Source organism: Mytilus galloprovincialis, chromosome 1, assembly GCF_965363235.1.
Source record: "Mytilus galloprovincialis chromosome 1, xbMytGall1.hap1.1, whole genome shotgun sequence".
In the NCBI taxonomy this organism is placed as follows: Eukaryota; Metazoa; Mollusca; class Bivalvia; order Mytilida; family Mytilidae; genus Mytilus; species Mytilus galloprovincialis.
The window spans coordinates 127,019,697-127,036,661 of NC_134838.1; the positions used below are offsets into that span (position 1 = coordinate 127,019,697).

Here is a 16,965-nt window from a genome sequence, read left to right on the forward strand (position 1 = left end):
CAAAAAAAATATATATCTTAAAGTTTTATTGTATATTTGCACTTTCCTATTCTGTTACGTGCGATGTGGAAAATATAAATAAACATCGTCACAATGGCTACAAAGAAACCTTTTTCTGAAAGTGGAGTCTATATAAAAAAGAAATTATAAAGTACAAAAGCTATTTTACATCTGCTGACTTCGGTTCAATACAATTGATCTACTAGCTATAGACATATAGGACGGAACCTATCAATATGTTTCAGGGAAATAAAAATGAAGAGAAAACATCACATCATATATTGGAATTGCCTTTTTACTAATAACTTTCCACACTTCAAGCCTAATGATTTATAAATCTGTTGATGGGTCAAACTGTATTATTTTCTAAAAAATATAATGAAGTATTTCTTATTTTCATTTTTTTAGATATGAATCTCTTATTTCAAATGGGATTTTAAAATTATGATTTTCTACTTTAAATCATGAAAATAGAGGGGAAATGTGCAAATTAAATCATTTTTTTTTTTGTTATCGTAAATTTCCTTTCGTCCACTACAGAGCTTTTCCGATAAAAACAATTTAATTGTCACATAAACTATTCAGTCATAGTGTTATATAGCCTTAGCTACCATCATAAATGTATATGTATCTAACCAAATCAAATTAAATTGTTATTTGTGTAAAATCCAAATATCGAATTGTTACCCAGAAATACATGAAATACAAATGAAAATACTGAAAAACATACAAATTCGAAATCAACAGAAAAACGCTTCGGACGCTAGATATTCATAATGCGTTGTTTTCATTTTTCATTTTTTACAGAACTTGGTCAATACTTCTGCTGGTGGACTGTCTGTCCCCGAGTGTATCATCAGCTCAGTAGCACTTTGGTATTGACATGATTTATAACAAACCTTTCTAAACTTTCTTTCAATACATTTTGAAATGGTTCGAGACCTCGGTTTCGACTCGACTCCCTCGAAAGTTAACCTTAGATTGATTTGGTTATTTTCTAACGGTCTTTTTATCATATAGCTCTGAATATGCTAAATTCTGGAAAACCCTTTGAAAACATGAAGCGTGTTGTTTTCATTTTGTAACAAAACATTCATAAGCCAAGGCTACGTGTTGAAGACTGTACATTGACCTAAAATGGTTTACTTTTATAAATTGTGACTTGGATGGAGAGTTGTCTCATTGGCTTTCATACCACATCTTTCTATATCTATATAGTAGATCATATATTTATATATTTTGGATGAGGTGATACTTTCGCAAATAAATGTACACTATTCTTAATAAAAATGGTATAAAACATTAAAATAATTAGATATTTATATCGGTCTATATATATGGCAGAGCAGCCAGTTTGTATGGGAGAAGGGGGTCCAAACGATTGCTCATTCTTTAAGCATACTCTGTTAGACGTCAATAATAATTTATCCTAAGATAAGTATGCGTATTAACGTTATTGACTGTTACCACATGCAATAGAAAAGTTATTCATTTATTTACTTGTATGATTGTTTTTTCCTTTTTTCTTCACATTTTTTCAATCAAATTATTCATTCCTTCATTATTATTCATTTTCATCTTATGTTTTATCACGGTTAATACGATACCTATTATCAGAGTTTATGTTTGGTCATTGTTGGAAGATAGTAGATGAGTTCTATGAGTCTTTGCGTTATTCTAATGTGTTGTTTCATCATTGGAAACAGCGCATACCCTATATATCTTAATTTGAATCATACGCTTAATGATTTCTAACACAGGAGAAATAACTCCTGTCGGTTATCGGTTGATAAACGCCCAATACTGGTTGTCGTTCTTTCTTAGTCTAATTGTATTAATTTGTTTTGAGGTTATATTAGATTCAATTAATTTTTGGTCACTGGTGCACTTGGTGAGTTAAGTTAGGACAATCGTGTCCGAATGCTACTGCTGATATCACAAGCTATTATATGCACATATTGTATAAGCTAATTATTAAATGGAACAGCATTAACTTCAGCAATGTGCGGGGTCAAAATGATCACAAAATCAAAAACCTAATATAAATATTAAAGAGCTGATTAACCATTAATGCACGATAACAAAATAATTGAAAACCCCAAAACATAGCTGATTACCCAAAAAGAAAAACGTTATACCAAATCAGGACTATAAATCAGAGCTTTGTGTGAATAAACTCATCATAGATACCAGGATTAAAATTTCATATTACGCCTGACGCGCGTTTCGTCTACATAAGACTCATCAGTGACGCTCGAATCAAAAAAAGTTAAAGAATAGTGAGGACCAAAAATTCCTAAAAGTTTTGCCAAATACAGCTACGGTAATCTTTTCCTGAGGTAGAAAAGCCTTAGTATTTCAAAAATTTAAAATGTTGTTCACAGTTAATTTATAATTATGAACATATAAATGATAACTCAAGTCAATACAAAAGTGCTGACTACTGAGCTGGTGATACCCTCGGGGAAATAAATCTCCACCAACAGTGGCATCGACCCAGTGGTTGTAAATAAACTCATCATAGATACCAGGATTAAAATTTCATATTTACGCCAGACGCGTGCTGACATGAATTATCATTGATATGGTTACATTTATGAATTAACTGTTTATAAAATATTGAATTTCTGAAATACTAAGGCTTTTCTATCTCAGGCATAAATTACCTTAGCTGAATTTGGCAAAACTTTTAGGAATGTTGGTCCTCAATGCTCTTCAACTTCGTACTTTATTTGGCCTTTTTAACTTTTTTGGATTCGAGCGTCACTGATGGAAAAAAAGGAAAGTCCAGAATCAGAAATAAATTGCAAAATCAAACGCCCAAACACATCAAATGAATGGATAACAACTGTTATATTCCTGTCTTGGTACAGGCATTTGCTTATGTAGAAAATGGTGGATTAAACCTAGTTTTTTGCTAGCTAAACATCTCACTAAGTGGTTATTGCTTTTGTTTAGACCTGTGTAAGTAGGTTCATAATAGTGAAGAATTAACCACTTTAATAGGTTACTGGTTTAAATGCCACATGTTAAGATAAATTCGTAACACATTTTACTAGTGGAAGAGAGACGAAAGATATCAATTGGACCTTTAAACTCATTAGTAGAAAAAAAAAACCTAATAATGCCATACCTCAAAAAGAAAAAAAAAACACTAAAAGAAAAACAAAAGTACCAAAAACATAACAAAGAAAACTAAAGATTGAGAAACAGGAAACCCACTATTAAATTTTGGTGATCTCAGTGTTCCGGAAGGGTAAATAAACTCATCATAGATACCAGGAATAAATTTTGTGTATACGCCAGACGCGCGTTTCGTCTACAAAAGACTCATCGGTGACGCTCGAATCCAAAAAAAGTTAAAAATGCCAAATACAGTACGAAGTTGAAGAGCATTGAGGACCAAAATTCCTAAAAGTTTTGCCAAATATAGCTAAGGTAATCTATGCCTGAGGTAGAATAGCCTTAGTATTTCAAAAATTCAAAATTTTGTAAACAGTTAATTTATAAATATAATTATAACCACATCAAAGATAACACCCTGGCCACATGTTGCGCCAGTCGTGTTAATCATGTAAGACGAAACCCGGAAATAAGTCTTATTCGGTAGGCCATATTCTGTGAAACGGATATTCCATAACAGTCAACTAATTCGTGATGGCGTCTGTTACACTTAATAAAGGATGATTTCAACGTCACCACTAGGAACTCTTGGTTCGATAGCTTCCTTTTGAATAGTCACCCTCTATCAAGGAATTCCTGTGAATTGAACTTGACCTATAATGGTTTACTTTTATAAATTGTTACTTGGATGTCTCATCGGCACTCATACCACATCTTCCTATATCAATATGATAGGAAATACAAGCCATGGAATATCGTATAAACTTGGATATACATATTATTACTCCGTATGCAGATACTACTGGAATGTTGCTACATAGAAATTGAAAGTTCATAATTGGGAAGCTGAAATCATCTCTTTTGCCATTAAGTTTTGTTTTCAACCAACCATTATTGTCAATTTCTAGATATAATTCAAGATATCAGGCAGAATTAAATGTATCCTGTGTATCCTTTATCTTAAGTTGTATGTGAGAGATGCGTTCAACAGCCACAAAACTTTGAATTATTTATAGAGAGAATATCATGTATATAGCGGAAGGAAAAATTAAATGCTACTTCTTACTTATTTTCTTTGTTCCAAAGAATTATTTCCTTTCGAAGTCAGATTCATTTAAATGAAAGAAGAGGTGCACAGTTGGTTCCCATGGGAATGCCGATTCTTGGTAGAAAAACACGTCATCTAAACGTTGCAAATTTGTTGTCAATCATGAAATCAAGAAGAAACTTGATAACATCAGTTTCAAAAAGTGTTTGATTGAATCAGAGTGAATTTTTACAAAGTAGGATGCATCCCTCTCTAAGACAAGATACTTGTATCTACGTTGGCCATTCTTAATTAGAAACAAATCAAGACCAAGTCTTTGGTTTGATGCGTTTTGAGCTTTTGATTTTGATATTTGCTGAGGGACTTTCCGTTTAGAATTTTTCACTTTGATGTCTGACAAGATTTATGGTAATAATTAAGAAAGAGGTTTCGTGGGGCACTTGGAAGACCAATATACCGTTGTTTTTTATGACACATATATAGTTTATGTATTCAATATAGTTATGAAAGATCCAGTTCTTCATCTTTGGTTGAAATTCCAACGGAACATAAAACAGACCCATGCTTATCCAGGATTTCCCCCCTTAGTAAGAGTCGTGGGAGCATATACCTTATTCATTTATCAAGCAATTTTTGTAATGTAAAGTAAGATGTACTGTTCCTAGATGAACCCCACCAAAAAAACAGTGCTCTGCAAGGGCAAGCAGATCCTACTCCACATACTTCTCCCGTTGTTTTGTTCATGTTCGACAAAAAAAAAACGGTAATAAGGTTAATACGGTCCATTGTCATGTGTGTTTAACTTACGAAGGGATGATTTCAACTCCACCACATGGAACTGTTGGTTAATAGCTTTCTTGTGAGCCCAATTCCTTTATCAAGTATAGGAACTATAAACACTGGAATATAGCACTCTGTGTAACTAATAGTATCTACACCAAATAAAGGTTACCGAAAAACATTCAATGCAAAATCTGTACAATTAAGCAACCAAAGAAACGGAAGACGGCACAAAACTTGGTGACTAGGGTCAAAATGTGCTTGCTACTAAACAGTGACCAATCATAAACAACATGCTTTAAAGGTTTAATTAAGTCATTTAATTGGAACAGCCAGTTTTTATGAGATGGCAGAAAGTATTCAAAACGCCACAATCCTTTATCAATAAGTTAGTATATCACGCGTGAAGTTGACGGATGTAAGATTTATCGCAAGAATTTACAATGTTTAAGTGATATTTACGACATTGCAATAGAACTTATGATGAGAAATAATGTCCATTATACAAATTTTACAAAAGGAAGATGCTAATAAAGACTGCTTAATGTTTTAAAAGCATTAAACCGTATGTGTTATTTGTCACCCTATAAAAAACAACTATTAAAACCAGGATTGTTAGATATAACATGTGATATGAGTGCCAAACCTCATTGAATACACTTTAGAATGGAAATGGTGAATGTGTCAATGAGACAACAACCCGACCAAAGAGAAGATTCGGCCGAGTGTCACCAATGGTTCTTCGGTCTAATGTCGGCTCCATAAGAACACCAGCTTCAACCCACCATTTGTACTTAAAAATGTCCTAGACCAAGTCAGGAAGATGGTAGTCCTATAGTTGATGTTCCCTCGGTTTAAGTTTTTAACTCAAATTTGTTTTCTCTCCATCGATGATTTATGATTTTTGAACAGCAGTATACTACTGTTGCCTTTATTTAGGTTATAACGTATTCATGGCTTTCAAATGCTCGGCTTTGGTTGTTCCTAATGAAGGTAATTCTAGAATAGCGCTTCAGACGCATGTTTATAACGTGTCGTCTTTCTTTTTTAACAACCGTACATATGGTAAAAATTTCTAGAATCTACACACCATAGAGTGGGGATAGATGAACATCACAATTCTAACAAGGGAACTTTTTGAAATTGTCTTGCAGGCAATATATTTCAGTTTCTATTCTGGTGTATGTACCAAGAGTCTAATAAATCACAAAGATTCCTCGAGAACTATAAATTTAAGAAACAATAAACACGGATTCCTCTGTCTCATTTTTAGACTTATATAGCTGCTTCTCAGACTTTATAAAACGTCACCAGTGTCTGAGCGGAAAGTTGATGAGCCAAGGTTATGTCAAAGAACATCGATAATAATTGAGGGTCTTGAATTATAGATTCTAGGTTCTCTTGTGTTTTTCGTCTAAATAACGTGTTGGAGTTACATGTTTTGTGCTTGTGTGTTTTAACCATTTCATTGAGGTATGGCTACCTATCAAACCAAGGTTAATCCACAATTTTCTACATATTAAGTAATTGCCTGTAACAAGTTAAGAATATGACAATTGCTTTCCATGTGTTAGATGTGTTCGAGGACTTTCCATTTTGAAGTTCACTTGGAGTTCTGATATACAATAATTACATACATATTAATCGGATAGTTTGAAATGAACATGTTTAACATGTTCAATTCGGATGACAGTTCTAACTTTTCAACTACACTTCCACAAAATGTTGTCAAAGAGAAGTTTTCTTGTTTTTTAAACAAATGATCCTTTAAATTATAAATGTTGAAATATTCAAAGCAAGTTTTTTCTATGTTTTTATTATAGGAATCTTTAGTTGAAATGATATTCCAAAAATTTGAAGTATTGTGCAAATACTCGTAAAATAATGATACTTTAACCGTCTAGCATAAAGTCAATATATTATGTACCAGCATAGAAGAATAAAGGAATGTAAAAATAATAAACTATGCAGTATTGTGCAGTATTTTGCACTATAGAACACATGCAGTTATGCAAATAAAAGTGAAAGTGTGCACTAGAATTAAAAATATACAATTTGTTGGTAAAATTCTAATAAGTAGAATATTTGGAATTATATAGAATGTGCACATGAATTGTTTAAAGAACTAACGCAACTTGCAAAACAGTGCAACTTATTGTGAAACTGTACACACCAATAAAACTCACACAAAAATGCTTAAAGGTACAAATAATTGGTAAACACGAAGAATTGTGCATATGAAGTTACAAACTAAATAAACTTGATTTTCTAGAAAAGTGCAGAAGAGTTGAAAGCTTTTGAAATTTGTAAAATTATACAAATAATGAAAACAAAGCACAGAACTAATAAATAAATATATGTGCATCTATATAATACATGATCATATATTTATAATATGAAATAGGTAGAATTGTATGTACGGTGTTTAGAACTATAGAAACTTGCAGTATTGCACATGCTCGGTTCATTCGATACATGTCAATTGGGGCATCTATATGCCAGTTCTACAATTATATTTATATATTTTTATATCTGTAATGATTTTACTGGAGAGCCTTTCTGCCTCAGAAGTCAGCGAGAAGAAGTGCCAATGGGAATACATACCGTTTAGTAACAGATGTGTTGTCAATCTGAGATCCACCATCTGCTTTCTCTGGTTCATATTAGACTTTTTAACTGAATTAGATACACCTTTCACCGAGTAGGATTTCACCCTTCCTGAAACAAAGTTTGCACAATTAAACTGGTCTTTTAAAAAGTAACGGCGAGAGAGCAAATGTTTAAATACCACCGCACGAGTTCAGAAACTGTTTTATTTTGTACTCTGGGGTAAATATACGAACGCTCATGTTGTTAGACCATTGTAGCTCATGACTGCTGTTTTGATACGTTTATCATATGTAACACATAATATTTCAATCAAAGTATGATTGTATGTTACCGAAATTTATTTAAGAAATCGTAGGCAATCATGAAAAGAGTTGAGACTTTAATCTGACAAATATTTACCAGAGTGTTTCAATTATAAATTTCCTATTCATCTGAAAGACGTAATCATACCATTTGTCATCCACTCACTAATAGTTGATTAAAAGACATAAAATATATTGGTTTATTACAATAAACTACCGGTAAACGAAATAGAAATCCGAAAGTTCATTACAAATACCTGTAAAATTCCAATAAATTCTTCACTGGAATAAATATCTTTATCTTTTTGATTGAGGCGTATACGTAATGAAAAAAACGCCAGTATTCATAATATATTTTTATTCTGTTAGTGTAGAAACTAACCTAGCAAATAACTGAAGAGAAATGGAGACAATCAAAAGAATTATTTGCAATAAACTTGAAGAATGAAATATGTAGCAGATTTAACCGTTATCTCATCGGAAAGGGCTGTACCTTGCTTCATTAATGGGGTTATTAAAGAGATTGAGTATTATTTCTTGATAATTTCCCCTTCCATAAATACTACTTTATAACGGAATCAATCATTATATTTCTCGCACCATCTGGTGATTTATTTACTACTGATAACATGCAGCTCATCTTCGGAATTTGTTGAAACTTCACGCATGTAAACAATTCATTACGTTTGAATAAATTGTCTAATGGGTGTTCATTTGTACAGACCGGTTGTATTTTAGTGAAACATACCCTACGCGTAAAATCATGCTTTACATTATCATTCTTATCATTTCCTTGCCACTAGTATGCAATAAACAAAGCTTCTGAAGACACTCATATAGCCTTCAAAATTAAAACTTGTTGCTTATTATTCATAAAGGTTATTTTAACCAAGTTAAATCATTTTGAATGGTTATCTAGCCTAATGAATAAATAAAAGCTTCTCCTTAGGTTTACATTTTTCATATTTTCTAATTTTACAGTCGAAATCTGCAGTACTGGTAACCAAGGAATTTCATGTTTTCTATAACAGTTAAACATGGTGTATGGTGGCATCATATAACCTTTACGATAAAACTTCCACTACAAGTTTTGCACGAACATAACTCTATCAATGCTTCATGGTTTTAACGTTGACAAAAAAAAAACAACATGTGAATAAAGATCAAGGTCAATTGAACCCTAGTTGCATGGTGGACATGTACACATTAGAAAATTCAATATACGAAATATATTTGACAGATTGCTTATAGTATCTGCGAAACGGACAAACTATGAAAGTTTGACATTGTCCAAATATACTAAATATGGCATAGATTCTGAGAAATGAACTTGTGTTAAATTATGTATATGACAGAACTTTCTTGGTATTCCTAATTATTGGAAGAATTTTATACACATAAGTAGTATACCTAAAACGACAAAGTTATTTTTCATTTACCTGTATATATTAGACAGTGGTGTCTTCCCATGGCTTTGTTTGGACTTGTTTGTTTGCTTTTTGGCCTTTAAAGAGTTTGTCCCTAATATTTCATTAACTATGCATTTGCATTCAGTTATCGCAGATCCGAAATTTATTCGTTCATAGTGTGTTAATGTACGTTTTTTGATTGAGTTAAGCCTGTCAATTGATATTTAATCGTGTGTTTTTCTATGTTGTGATGTTATGTTATTATTTCAGAAAAAGGGAGAAGGTTTGGTACCATTAAAACGTTTAATCCCGCTGCAAATGTTTGCATCTGTCCTAAGTCAGGAATCTGATGTACAGTAGTTGTCGTTTGTTTATGTAATTTATACGTGTTTATCGTTTCTCGTTTTTTTTTATAGATTAGACCGTTGGTTTTCCCGCTTGAATGGTTTTACACTAGTAATTTTGGGGCCCTTTATAGCTTGTTGTTCGGTGTGAGCCAAAGCTCCGTGTTGAAGGCCGTACATTGACCTATAATGGTTTAATTTTATAAATTGTTATTTGGATGGAGAGTTGTCTCATTGGCACTCACACCACATCTTCTTATATATATTGACCACACTAACTTAACGTTGTTCATGATTTATGAAATGAGGTAAAGGACCGGTGAACTGTCCAACCCGACACTGCGACAATTCAATACAAATAAAGTTGTCTTATTAACAACAATAAGTTAGAAATTCAATTGATAAAAAACTTTACAAGTTGATTTTTCCGACATTTTTTTTTATTAAAGCAGTCGCTAAAATGTGAAAATTAAGTACGTAAATGAAATGAAATGGACATAATGAAACCACACGGAAAGTCCATAACATACTTATGTTTTTTGTTCATTATGGAGCCCACACGACAAGATGCTGCAGATCCTAACGACGTATGGGAGTGCCATTTCTTTTTTTCCCCGAAGCTAGCGGCTATTGAGATTCAAGATTCAAGATTTAAAGTTTTATTTACAGTTGATATTAAATAAACTACATTAACACAAGCTCTAGTCAAATCGACTTAATAACAAAATATAATACACATGCAGTGGTCATTTTTATACTAAATGTCATCAATGTGCATATAGCACTTTAATTGAAATATATGGAAATCAAAAGTCAAGAGCACATAGTGATTGACATAACATGCAGTTTCATATCGGAACACACAAAACCACGATAACATCAAAGTAACAGAATTAAAAGTTAAAAAAAATGAGGTTTCAAATTAGGAGAATCCGTATGCATTATGTTTCTCTATTAAATATTTACCAAATATGTACACAACATAACGAAATAAAAGGGCCAATACATTCGATTCGTATCATAAGCACGGACTTGGGTTAATAATGCATAATGCATTCAGCTTAACATAACATGGATCATACTATACCGGGTACTGCATAGGGAAGTATAGACCAGTGGACAAATCATAAAAAAGTTTTCATGTTGGTAGTTTGCTGTCGATTTGTCTAATAATTACCTTTACCCCTTTTGACAATTCTGGAATAGTACTGTGAAGATACTGACCAGTGTGTTACATAACAATAAGTTCTATGTATGTTCTAGAAGGGTTCCACTATTACAGGGGACCTTTTTTTTTAAACCAAACATGCTTAACGCCTACATAGCTACAGTGCGCTGTTTGTTGTAGTGCTTTATTACGAGTAATTCTATGGTATTAAAATTCTTAATTAAAGTAAATCATATAAAGTGGTTTTCTGCGAAAAACTGAATATTCTAAATGACAGGTGTATTGATTTTTTTCTATGATTGAAAGATACAGGTGTATTCCTATTGTGGCCACTTCGTCCTACTTAGGCGTTGTGTTTACTTACAATTATCTAATGAACTTCCATACTCCCTAATTCAATGGAATTTCTTAATAACTGGTTTATATTGTAAGTAAGACTATTTGACGAGTGCCATCCATAACTTATATATCTCTCCTGGCATTCTGACAATTTCTCAGGATCCGCATCTTTGGCGAATTAAAACCAATGTAATTATTTGATGTTACTAGGATATCCGCAGAGCACGGCTCGTTTGCTTTCTGTATTTGCTCACTGCTAAACAGTTATTTGCTGGAAATGATTTATATTCGTTTAAAGGAATTAATTGAATCAATTTTATAAAGATATATCAGTGGAATTAGAATGTGACTGCTATACTGAACGACAATGAGAAGACATGACCACACAGAAAAGGTAAGTCAAATCAGCTGACTTTAGAGGAGAAAGGTAATTTAAGGTGAATATGTACCCAATGTTTGGTTTTGTAATCAATTCCAGTTACCGTTAAATTTATTGTAATTAATTACAGACCACACATGTTCCGGATTTTTGTGTTTATCTTTTACATGGCATTGTAATTCAGTTCAATTAATGAATGAATTGAATATCTGCTATCTGTACATCAATGTTGTATGTTATTGTTAGAGCGACTTAAAATAGAAGCAATGAACCTCAGACTCTGAAGGTCAGATAGTTTATTGTTTGCTATTTTTACTTTAGGCACGTGGCGTGCGCACTGAAAGGCGATACATTTATAAGTCCAACTAGAAAGTATGATTTCTTAATACTCAAATTACAATCATACTCATTTAATTACCAATGCCTTATATATTTCAATAAACTGGATCGATACCATTGCTGTTGCTGTTTTCCCCCGCGGGAAACATTGTCAGATGACATACACCACTGTTGGTGCTGTTATTCCCAGAGGAAATCATTTATACACCAGACAGATACCACTGCTAGTTCTGTTATTCACCGGAAGAGTCTTTAACCATGTACACAGATACAATATCTTGTGCATTGATCCCCGATGGTACCAGTGAGTCGAGTAAGTAAGGTAGACATCAGTGGCGGATCCAGAAATTTTCATAAGTGGGGGCCCACTGACTGACCTAAGAGGGGGCCCGCTCCAGTCACGCTTCAGTGATTCCCTATATAAGCAACCAAATTTTTTCCCAAAAAGGGGGGGCCCGGGCCCCCCGCCCCCCCCCCCCCTAAATCCGCCTATGGACATGAGTGGTATCTTTCTACCATACTCAATGACAGAATATCTGTTTCAGTGGAAATATCCCACTGCTGTTTCTGTTATTCCCCAAAGGATTCATTTTTCCGTTAGACATATACCATTCATGATGCAGTTATTTCTGATGGTAACTATTTTCAAGTAAGGAAGACAGATAACATTGTGATACAGTCATTTTCTGAGGGAAGCATTGTCCAGTTGAGAAATACCACTGCTAAATCTGTTATTCACTGAAAACAACTGGTTCAGTTATCCCCGATGATATCAGTTATCCAATAACAAACTGCGCAAAAAAAAAACACAATAATAAACAGGTCTTTGAAACATACACACAGATAACATAACAAACTACAAAATACAACAGTAATAAACAGGTCTTGTTTGCTGTTTTGTGTGTGCCAAGACTAAGGTTGAAGACCTATTTTGACCTATAACGGTTTATTTTTACAAATTGTGACTTGGATGGAGAGTTGTCTCATTGGCACTTATACCACATCTTCTTATATCTAATTAGAAACAAACACACATATAGCAAATACAAACTGCAAATAACAAAAATAACGTCAGACTTTAGAAACAACCACACACAGCACAACAAATTAAAACAAAAGCAATAACGAACAAGCCTTAAACCCAAATTTTTTTACATTTGTCATGTCGGACCTTTTGTAGCTGACTGTTCTGTATGAGATTGCTCATTGTTAAAGGCGGTACGATGAATTATATTAGTAAATTTATATGACATTTGGTCTCTCGCGGAGAGTTATCTTATTGGCAATATTTTTTTCATTTTTGAAAAACATATAGCACAAGGACTTATATAATAAACTTGTTATTTGTAATTTACCTCATAGTCAAATGTGCAAGTGCTTTAATTGTTTTTTTTTTTCATATTGAGATTTCTCCACAAACTACTAATGCCTCTTGTTTGTCTTTTTCAAAGTGAAAATACACTTACCGGGTGCACTTGAGTCAATTTCAACATAGTATTCATTGAATAATAATACACTGCTACTATTTTATTGAGTGTATTTATCTATAGTATATTATACTATCTTCTTTTGATGCGGGATATATAGAGACACAGACACGTTAATTTTTATCTCTATAGAAGTCGCTCCTCACTATCCTACTACCTGTCGATACATTTATTTTTGACATTGCACAAGTCATATCTTCCCTGACTGTTCATGACGTTAAAATACTAAATCCCTGGGATGTATTTTAGTTGATTTTAGTCTCTGATGCGTGAATTTTTTTAATTATTAATTGTTTTTGGCTTTAACTAGCTGTCAGTAACTGCGAGTACTCTCAAATCGTATTTTCTTGTTAATTCGACCTGTTGAAACTGTTTATAATGCTTTTTTGTTATTTTATATTTATAAGGATCTTGTCTACATACCAGCTTTGATTATTCGGAATATATTCTAATTCTCACTTCTTCTTACTACATTTGTATAAACTTCAAGATTTACCTGTATTTTTTAAACCGTTTTTTTTTTTCTAAAGTGAATATTTTCGAAGGGTTAAATATTTCGCAGTGGCTGTCTTCCCATGGCTTTGTTTGGACTTGTTTGTTTTCTTTTTGGCCTTGAATGTTTGTCCCTAATATTTTATTAACTGTGCATATGCATTCAGATATCGCAGATCGAATTTATTCGTTTATAGTGTATTAATGTACGTTTTTTGATTGAGTTAAGCCTGCCAATTGATATTTTAATGTGTGTTTTTCTATGTTGTGATGTTATGCTATTGTTTCAGAAAAAGGGAGAGGGTTTGGATCCATTAAAACGTTTAATCCCGCTGCAAATGTTTGCATCTGTCCTAAGTCAGGAATCTGATGTACAGTAGTTGTCGTTTGTTTATGTAATTTATACGTGTTTCTCGTTTCTCGTTTTTTTTTAATTTTATATAGATTAGACCGTTGGATTTCCCGTTTGAATGTTTTTACACTAGTAATTTTGGGGCCCTGTTTAGCTTGTTGTTCGGTGTGAGCCAAGGCTCCGTGTTGAAGGCCGTACATTGACCTATAATGGTTTACTTTTTTTAAATTGTTATTTGGATAAAGAGTTGTCTCATTGGCACTCACATCACATCTTCCTATATCTATATACTATTTTATTTTATTTTAATGTTACAGATCTATTGTCTGTGTATTGTTTATTTTATTGTTTATAATAATATTATTTGTATGCTATATGCCCTCCTGGTGCCCTAATATGGTCAATTAAAATATTCTATTCTATTCTATAATAGATGAACATACAGAAATTATAACATACTGCAACAAGCACCAATTACCATCAGACATTAAATACAAACTCTTTTGTGTTTTAGCTTTTGATTTTGCCGTTTGATTGGGGACCTTTCGTTTTAAATTTTCCTCGGAGTTCAGTATTTTTGTGATTTTACTTTTTTCTAATACACATCATTACAAACTATAACGATCATCAATTACTACAAGGTATTCGAAACAATCTCGCAGACATGATTATAAACTAAATCAATCAGCAAGTACTATCAGACTTTAGAAACTAGTTGCGGACATTATTACAAAAACGTGTAACAAGCAGTAATTACTACTATTACCAGGCCTTAGAAACAAGATCGCAGATATCATGGCAAACAATTATTCCAATCAGGTTGTGGAAAATATACAAAACCATAACCAGCTTCAACAATGTCTAAAAATGAGGCACAACAAAAGTATTTAAAACCGACTATGAACAATGGGCTTTGCTCATTGTTTAAAGCCGTACGGTGACCTATAATTGTTAATTTCTTTGTCATGTTGGTCACTTGTGAAGAGTTGGCAATCATACCACATCTTCTTTTTTATAATGACCTAGAAATAATAACCCACACAACAAATCGAACAACAACACCGAACAAGATGAATGGCTACAATCAACATGACATAGAAAGAAACACAGATAAAAAAAACAAACGACAACAACCAACAGGACCTAGGAATAAAAACACAGATAATAAAACAAACGAAAACGACCAACAGTACGTAGAAATAAACACACAGACAATAAAACAAACTCAAACGACCAACAGTACGTAGAAATAAACACACAGACAACATAACGAACGACTACTACTCACATGATGTTGAAATAAGCACACAGACAACATAAACAACTGAACCAAACAAAAATGGCAAACATGACTGATAGATAAAAACATAAAAGGCACAACATGTAATCATCAACTGTTACCTAAGGATACGACGAGTAAACATACAACACATAGACAACAAAATGCATGTAACAACAAGGACCGACCAAATAATTCTGGAAAAGAAACACAAATAATTCATCGCGAACGGCATCAGCAAACAATTACCAATGCATTGGAAAGAGCAAAACAACAAACTGCAACAACCAACAATATTAACATATATATATGAAAGAAACACAAAAACGTCTCAAAAACTTGCTAAAACCATCAGGAACAAGCATCTTTTCAATAGGTAGATAATTCAACCTGCAGTAAATATAGATCTAAAAAACGACTATAAATTTGAGCAGAAATATTTCTTTGTGCACAGGAGGCCACCTATTATCTATCAAATGCTTGTTACGTGTTTTCTTTAACGAGCAAATCGCTTGACATATTCCCTACACAAGAAATCGCATATAACGCACCATAATAATAATAATAATATCTTTATTTAAAGAGGGTAACTCATTTGGATCATCGCACGTGGCTGCGTATTAATACATCCCGCGTCCGTCTGTTTTATTTCCGGATAAGAAAAATCAAGTTGCCTATCAAGCCAAAATCAACACTTTCACCTATAATTGTTGACTTTTTATTCCTTGTGACTGATGGAGAGTTGTCTCATTGGCAATTATACCACATCTTATTATTCATACTTAAAGTATGATTAATAAAGGCAACAGTAGTATACCGCTGTTCAAAACTCATAAATCCATGGACAAAAAACAAAATCGGGGTAACAAACTAAAACCGAGGCAAACGCATTAAATATAAGAGGAGAACAACGACACAACACTAAAATGTAACACACACAGAAACGGACCAAGCATCAGACAAAATCCCACGAGAATAACAAATATAACATCAAAACCAAGTACATGAATTTGGGATAGACAAGTACCGTGACACGTCTTATCGCAATGTGAAATTACACTAAAAAATAAGAGAAAACAAAGGACGCAACGTTAAAATGTAACACACACAGAAACGAACAATAATATAACAATGGCCATATTCCTGACTTGGTAAAGGACATTTTTAAAGGAAAAAATGGTGGGTTGAACCTGGTTTTGTGGCATGCCAAACCTCGCACTTAAATGGCAATGTTAAATATAACATTGAAATGACAACATAATATTACAGGACTACAATACAAATAAATAGGAGAACGTATTAGACAAAGAAACACATGATTAATGAATAACAAAAAGCATCAGGTTTAAAATTCAATACGTCAAAAACGCGCCTCGTCCACACAAGACTCACCAGTGACGCCCAGATATAAAAGATCGAAAGCGAAAAAAAGTACAAAGTTGTACAGCACTGAAGATCAAAAGTTGAAAAAGGCTGTGTCAAATACGGCTATGTTTTTATGCTTGGGATAAGAA

The 16,965-nt window shown here is 33.0% G+C and overlaps 1 protein-coding gene across 1 annotated transcript in view; it reads left to right on the plus strand.

The window, feature by feature from the left end:
- The first annotated feature begins 11,300 nt into the window (after positions 1 to 11,300).
- Positions 11,301 to 16,965, plus strand: part of LOC143058266 (uncharacterized) — a 57,269-nt gene continuing 51,604 nt past the window's right edge. Inside the window, exon 1 of the mRNA XM_076231746.1 lies at positions 11,301 to 11,517. Coding sequence (XP_076087861.1) covers positions 11,501 to 11,517 — 17 coding nt within the window. The 5' untranslated portion in view covers positions 11,301 to 11,500. The remainder of the gene's footprint in view (positions 11,518 to 16,965) is intronic.